This window comes from Amaranthus tricolor, chromosome 13, assembly GCF_026212465.1.
Source record: "Amaranthus tricolor cultivar Red isolate AtriRed21 chromosome 13, ASM2621246v1, whole genome shotgun sequence".
NCBI lineage: Eukaryota > Viridiplantae > Streptophyta > Magnoliopsida > Caryophyllales > Amaranthaceae > Amaranthus > Amaranthus tricolor.
The window spans coordinates 11461468-11469282 of record NC_080059.1 but is presented as its reverse complement, the minus strand read 5'-3'; the positions used below and the strand labels follow the sequence as shown (position 1 = coordinate 11469282).

The following is a 7815-nucleotide window of genomic DNA, read 5'->3' as shown; positions in this document are numbered from 1 at the left end:
TAAACAAGCCTTTCATCCACTCGCTATGATTGTGAATAATCCCACCTCTAAATTATTTTTTAATAATCCAACCTATGTTTTTAGTTTGCTAGCAGCATCTTTTACTTTTTAATAATCCAACCTTTTGCCCTTAGTTTGCTATCAGCATACCGTATTAGTATACTGACAGCAAAAAAGGGGAAAGATTGGATTATTAAAAAACTAATCCATAGGTGAGATTATTCACAGTAGATGAGTGAAAGGTTGGATTATTAATATCAAATTTTTCTTTTTAATAATAATAAGTTTATTTAGTTTTGTTTGGCCTCTTTTTGTCTTTGCTTCGCAATAGAAGACAAATATTTTGGAATTAGCCACTTACTCAATCAAGTTATTTATCAACCCTATTAAGTAAACATTTTAGTATATAGAACGATGACCAATAATATACAGTATAAATAAAGAGGCATACTCAATTTAGAGGTAGAAAATATCACAATAATTTGTATTAATATATAGAAGATAAATCTTAAATAGAAAATTTATTTTCAATGTTACTAAAATCACATATAATATTCCAACACATATAAAGGGAAGACAATTTGTTTTCAATCTTACTAAAATCACATATATTATTCCAATTGGTACAAAGATATAAATCTCCTTAATCTTAAATAGGCAAAATTAATAGTTGTATAGAATTGCAATAGCATACGTTAATGTATAGTAATCTTGTCCTGAAAGCTACAATAAAGTTATAAGAAAGTGTATGTAAGAAGCTAATTTGAGCAGGGAAATTTTTTACCAGAGGTTAACACGTGTCATTAGGTGGTCTTTGCCTTTAGTTTGCTAGCATTATCTTTTATTTTTTAATAATCCAACCTTTACCCTTAGTTTGCTATCAGCATACCCTGTTAGTTTGCTGACAGTTTTAGTTTGCTGACAGCAAACAAAAGGGAAAGGTTGGATTATTAAAAAATAATCCATAGGTGAGATTATTCACATCAGATGAGTGAAAGATTGAATTATTAATATTAAATTTTCCTTTTTAATTAAGTTTATTTATTTTTGTTTGACCTCTTTTTGTCTTTGCTTCACAATAGATACAAATATTTTTGCAATTAGTCATTTACTCGATAAAGTTATTTATCAACCTCATTTTAGTAAACATTTTAGCATATAGAATGATGACTAATAACAGAGAGTATAAATAAAGAGGCATGTTCAATTTAGAGGTAGAAAATATCACACTAATTTGTATTAATACATCGAAGATAAATCTTAAATAGAAAATTTATTTTCAAGCTTACTAAAATCACGTATAATATTCCAACACATATAAAGGGAAGAAAATTTGTTTTCAATCTTACTAAAATCACATATATTAATCTAATTGGTATTAAGATATAAATCTCCTTAATCTTAAATAGGCAAAATTAATAGTCATATAGAATTGCAATGGCATGCATTCATGTATAGTAATCTTGTTCCGTAAGCTACAATAAAATTATAAAAAAGTCTATGTGAGAAGCTAATTTGAGCGGAAAATTTTTTTACCAGAGACTGACACGTCTCATTAAGTGGTCTTTGCTTTAGTACATACAGTGAAAAATAAACTGACCGAAGAGAAAACCAAATTGTAAACATGAACAGAAAATCTAAACTCCAAAAAAATAACATGGAAATTGGTATTAATCATTCAATGATTTTGCAGAAATTATTTATTAATTTTCTTTCCCATAAAAACAGGGGAATTACATAAAATCCTCAAGTACTCAGTAGAATCCACTTAGCAGAGCTGAGTTACAAATCTGAAAATAAAAATAAAACAAGAGCAAAAATAAACAGACAAAAAGGAATAGAAAACAGGCCTTTTTGTGAAGGTATGGAACTAAAATTACACCTTAAAAAGAGCCACGCACATCATCCGACGCCTCCAGCAGCAACCAACGGATAAGACTTGAACCATGTTTGGCCCATGTACACTTGATATTAATGGATTTAAGAAGGCAAAAAGAAGGGAACGATGTGAAAAAGAAGGCAGCAAAAGAAATAGAGAATGGGTTCCTGTTCCCGGATACAATGAAGAAAAGATCTTTTAACCTTCTTTAATCGGAAGAGACCGAACTTCGGGATATAAAACACAAGAAAAAAGGACCTAAGATCAGTTTGCTGATGTGCATTCTAACTACATGTTGCTGCTTGGGTGCGCATCATTGCTGCTCTCTTCCGTAGCCACTACATCTTTACAACTCTCGTCTAAATGAAGAGTTTGATCAAATCTGTCAGAAATATTATTCACTATCTCATCAGTAGGAGATTCAGAAACAAAAGGCTTCGCTTTAGCTTGCTGTCTAGTCTTCCTTTCCTGCAGAACCTTCTCTCGTTCATCATAAAATTCAAAGTCATCAAGGATCGATGTTTGCGCATCATACTCCTTGAAGATTTTCAGCATTTCAATTCCCAGATCCAGTTTCACCTAAAAAACACAAAGATTATGTCGACAATTAGAATCCACAATGGTAATAGCATAAGATATACTGCTGTATACAGGGAGGAGCATGGGGAAACCTTGTACTCTAACTGTATGTACATATAAATCAGCAGTAACATTAAAATCACCTAAAAAGGACGTTAAGTGGGGAGAAAAACATGGTACAAAGATGTATATCAACAAGATCTTTATTCACATTTAGAAACATGTCATTTCAATTTTAACATTACCTCTTGTGCGTCTCGGCTATGAGTGACAGGCTTATTATCATTATTTTCAAGTACAATGTGCCGAAATTTACTATTAGGTATGTCCTTAATTAAATGCCAACGAACTGTAAACTGTCCAGTCCATCTATCTTGCTGCCAGTAATCTGCATTCTTGTCAAAATCCACTGGTCCTGTCATTTCTGCTACTCCACAAAATTGGCCACTAGCATTGACCTGTAAAGAATAATCGTCAAGGTCCAGCACCAAACATATTCAAGCAAAAAGTAGTGCACTAAAGCGGTAAACAAACACACAGATGCCAACCATTAGCTTAACAAGAAATGAGCAGCCACCGTCTACATCTCATTCATACCAAGAGCAGTCTCATAACAACAACCAGAATGATTACAGCTAATAAACCAACCTAAACAGTCCATACTCCAACCCCATAAGAACATCCATCCAACTCAACATGTATATGAAAGATACCACTTAGGAACAAGTCCATTGTAGAGTTGCAAAACCATTGGCAAAATAGCAATAGAAAATGATGGTACTAGCTTGACAAAAGACAAACTAACTGCCCAATTATAATTGATACTAGAAACAGTTTTATCATCATACAAATTAATGGAAATAACATAAAGAAAGCATAAACTTTTCATGTGTGCACCACCATAACATGCAACATCCTTAAAGCATCACTTACTGTAATCCTTATTCCTTGACAAAATAGTCAACATTAACTATACAATAGCTGCAAAAACTAAGGAATATGTTTGAATATCCTAGAAATCCGAGGCAAACAGTATGCAACTAATTACGACACAAATATCATCAAAGGGAGGGAAATTTTAAGTAATATCACATGAAATGATGCATTTCCAAGCTCAAGTCAAAAAGACCTACCGAAAACAAGAGAAAAACAGGACAATCGCCTTTCTCCTTTGCTTCCTGATAAGCAGCATCTAACTTCCTATTTCCATGAGGTGTACTTGCCCAAATACCATATTTAATGCTTCTATGTATGTTGTCTTCACTAAAAGACTTGATGATAAAAAACTTTGCATTCTCATACTCAATTGGAAAATCTGCACTATTATAAGATGCAAGACTCCCTCCAGAAGCAGAAGCACCATTTTTAGCACTATCAGCAAGTGAGTCATTTTCCGTAGCATTTTCAGTTCCAGGCAATGAACCATTTCCAGCAGTCCCCTTCCCTTTTCCCTTTAATGCCCTTGGTCCTCTATTACGATCACTTGAAATAGCAAACAAAGAATCCTGCTCCCTTTGACTCCGAGCCTTCTCCAAACTTTGACGATTCCGGAAACTAGCTCCTTGTTGAGAGTTAGGTATGCCACTAAAACTAGAAGCGCGAAACGATCCATCATAGTGATACGGCCCACTTACGTAATCTGATACAAATCCGTATCCAGGATATGCTCTCTGTTGAGAAATCTGCAATTATTTATAAAATAAAATTATAAAACATAATGAGAAAATTATATAAACGCATAAATAAAGCAATAAAGCAGGCCAAATTTTTTTCTCATTGGAGGCAAAACCTTATTTTAGTATCAGGGGATAAGAAGCAAATCCTACTGTAGAACACGAAAATCTTAAAGACAAAACAAATACTATTTACACAATGAGAAGCAACCAGTTATCATAGTTAAAGTTCTAATACCAACACCAAGCTCTTGGCCTAGTTTTACATTTATTATTGTGGTAAGCCATAGACATCTAACAAAAAAAATACTAAAACGAAGAATCTGCAACCTGTCCAACTGTGGGGTCAAATGAACCAACTGGTTGAGTGTAAGCTGCAGTTGAAGTCAAAGTTCTCCACCCAGATTCTGTGGAGTTAGATGGACTTGATAAGTTTTCACCAGAACCATACATTCCATGCAAATTGTAATAACCATGGTTATGAAGCGCATTCATGGACATGTTTCCTACAATGAAATGTTCAAAAAGTTGTCAATTCAAAAAATTCGTATTCTGGTATCAATGAGTGATGACACCTTCAGCATAATACCTTTTTGAGTCGCCATCTCAGCATGAGAAGCAGTTGCCGCTGACATATGAGGCATTGAGCTTCCAACGTGCTGTGGATAGTATTGTGGAGAAACAGGAATTTGTTGAGGAGAAAAGAGTTGGTTATCAACCATCATCTGAGGCACAGGCGTACTGGCAGGCGAATACTGTCCATACGCCGAATTGAATCCAAAAGGAGAATGCAGTCCTAGAGATGAATTATCACCATAAATGACCTGAGTAAATAAAAATGAAATGCAGGGAATAAAAGTCAAGTCAGCTCTAAAAGATAAATGAAAGAAGGATAGTAAAAAAGTTAATGAAGCCTCACGGGAGGTACAACATGAAGGCCTTCGGCACCAGCGAACTGTGGAAATCCACTCCAACTGCCTGCACCACCATCATATCCTAAAATAGAAGAAAAAATCGTATGCCGTTAATATATATGTATTACATTACACAACAAAAACAATATCAACCAACCATATGTTACAGCTAACCAAGAACCTGAAATAGGCTAAAGCTCTGAGAAAAAATCATATTGAAATATAAAATGGAAAACCAACCTCCATAAAAGTAAGTTTGTTCCAGAGATCCATAGTTGTTGGGTGGGTACATTGCATTATTATCAGCAGCTGCTCCTGAAGACCTTGGTGCTTCACTGGAATTGCTTGAAGGCCCTGTGATGGCTGCATCCGGAGAACGATTCGGAGAAACAATCCTTTCATCTTTGGGCGAATGTGGCTGATAATAGATTATAAAATGAAATGCTAGTGGATGGAGGTACCTAACTAACAAAAAATTCAACTCGAAAAAAAATAAAAAGACAAACTAAGAGATTGGCAAAATCCTCTACCTGATTCATCCTGTTATCTGCCTCAACAAGCTTATCTCTCGCAGTAGATGGTGACTTACTTTAAAACATCATCAAAAAGAAAGGTAGACAACACAGTTTATTTCCTGCAGGATGATGATGATTTACTTTAGAATACAAACAAAGACAGATGATTTACTTTAGAACACAAACAAAGACAGAAACAAAGCATAACATCTCACCAAAACGTGATGAAGGGTGATGTTAGGGGAGGTGGTTACAGCCAACTTTCTTCTAAACATGTTTGTGAGAATGAAGCACATTAAAGCAGAATGAAACAAATTGACTGTTTTTTCTCTTCTAGCATCCTGATTCCTTAGTATTCTAAAGTAATGAATTAAAGAATAGTAAAAAAACTGACTAGGATGCACCATTCATAGAATCTGCTATGCATTACTTAATAACTAAATAAACCTTCGAGAATCTTCGGGATACAGTTTCAAAGATTTTTCCTCCCTCTCTTACCCTGATATTGTACAACTTCACTAACCTGATATTCAATAAACTTATGAAAATCATAATTAACAAAAACTGATAGTCCTATTACATACATGAAATTTCTATATGTTATTAGTGTCAAAGATCAACAGTAAATATCAACTCAAATTACAAGCACAACAACATTACATTTCCCTAATGCCACTAGAGTGAACTCCCGCTAGATAGGTAAGGGCTCAAAACTAATCCGTATATCCTAATCCTTGTAATATTGCCAAGTACAGTAATGCCCTACAATCATAAATTATACCACATTTTCAAAGTTGTTGGAACAGTCACCTCAATTATAGAAACACAAAATTAATCATTTCATAAACGAAAAAGCCCCTAAACTTAAATAAACTACAATCAAATGTTCCAATAATACACATGGATTCGGGATCAAATCAATTTAAAATTTAAAAAATTCAACCATTTTTACAATAAAAATTAGACCTTCAAAACGGCACAAACAAACAAATTTTGCTCAATCCATTAACTCAAACCAACACAAAATCAAATCAATCCAAAAAATTAGGGTTTGTTGACAAAAATTACCCTCGAATGAGACTTCCATCAGCCATGAAGTCGTTGAAGAAAGTAGAAAGAATCAAATCCACGAATCAAGCCGCGAAAAAGATTGCAAGGAGAAAGAAAACAGGATAAATTGATGACAAAATTAGCTCTAATCTTATGGATCACGAAAAATAGTTGCAGACTTCCAAAATTTTGTTCGCGCAAAGTAGAATCCCCAAAGGAATTGGAAGAGCACGAATCGAGAGAAAATTGAAGAGAGATCACCGGAAGTGTTGGACGTTGACGGAAATAAGCGTCGCCAAAGGGGAAGTGCCGTTGGTTTCCTTGGCGTCTACTCCTTTGCTACCAAGTAATTGTGAAAGAATGGAAAGAGGAGGATTTCAACTGTATTTTTTCTGGTATTTAAAATCTGGAATTTGGGCCTCTTCTTGTATCGGCCCACACTGTTACACGTCGACTCCACTTCTTTGAAATTTTGAAAAAAAAGACATTTTATTAATTTTAGTCCTTCGTTCAATTTTTATTTCCAAAATAAGCGTCTTTGGCCCCAAAACTAGGCTTGGATACATAATCGTTGTTATTAACAGCGAGTTTAAAGTTGCTGGAATTTTTAAATCAACATGTAGTCTCTGTTACTAACAGCGAAATAAGGTTTGACTGGTCAAAGAGGAAGTTGTTGTTAGTAACAGGGATCAAATGGTTTGACTTTTATTGACTTTTGTGTATGATTTAATCTAGCCGTTGTAATATGGTTTAACTTAACGAATGAACTATGTAATTTGATATGGATTCGTTGAACATGAATGAAATTGTGTTGAATTTTCGAGAGCATTTTCCCTATTTGAATATGATTGTCTATTTGATTTTGATTTAATTTAGTTCATACTTAATTCTTGGCAGAATGATTCATCGCCAAAAACTCCTAGTAATTAACATCATTTCATTTATAATAAACATGTGATAATACGATAAACATATACACATCTACATATATATTACAAAATATACACAACAGTCCACATGTTACAAATATTCAATATATACAAAACGTTACTACTGTTTAATATATAAAAACAGTATACTAATGCTAATCCTGCTCCTGTACCCTCTCTAACTGTGACGGTCTATGACGCCTCCTACGATATTAAGAGGCGGTCGCATGACGCTCGGGTAGGGGAGGTGATTGATACTGGGATGATCCAGCACTT

The 7815-nt window shown here is 34.1% G+C and overlaps 1 protein-coding gene across 2 annotated transcripts; it reads right to left on the bottom strand.

Annotated features, from left to right (window-relative positions):
- Positions 1–1685: 1685 nt before the first annotated feature.
- On the bottom strand, positions 1686–6986 carry LOC130798171 (YTH domain-containing protein ECT1-like). Of its 2 annotated transcripts, none has more exons than XM_057661058.1 (9): positions 6629–6986; positions 5576–5679; positions 5286–5463; positions 5051–5127; positions 4721–4955; positions 4462–4637; positions 3592–4140; positions 2704–2916; positions 1686–2458 (listed from the first exon to the last, which is right to left on the bottom strand). In XM_057661058.1, the coding sequence occupies exons 2-9, from the start codon at positions 5582–5584 to the stop codon at positions 2168–2170; spliced, it is 1728 nt and encodes a 575-aa protein (XP_057517041.1). In that variant the 5' UTR covers positions 5585–5679; positions 6629–6986; the 3' UTR covers positions 1686–2167. The 2 variants fall into 2 exon arrangements, with proteins under 2 accessions (XP_057517041.1, XP_057517042.1); XM_057661059.1 differs by having other exon boundaries at positions 5063–5127.
- Between the last annotated feature and the right edge of the window lie 829 nt (positions 6987–7815).

Bases quoted from the DNA above. Each gene is read 5' to 3' on its own strand.
- LOC130798171 (XM_057661058.1), bottom strand. The intron at 5,128-5,285 runs GTTGGTTTTCCA...CTTCTATTTTAG, and splicing joins ACAAACTTACTTTTATGGAG to GATATGATGGTGGTGCAGGC. The intron at 4,141-4,461 runs GTTGCAGATTCT...AAATAATTGCAG, and splicing joins TTGACCCCACAGTTGGACAG to ATTTCTCAACAGAGAGCATA.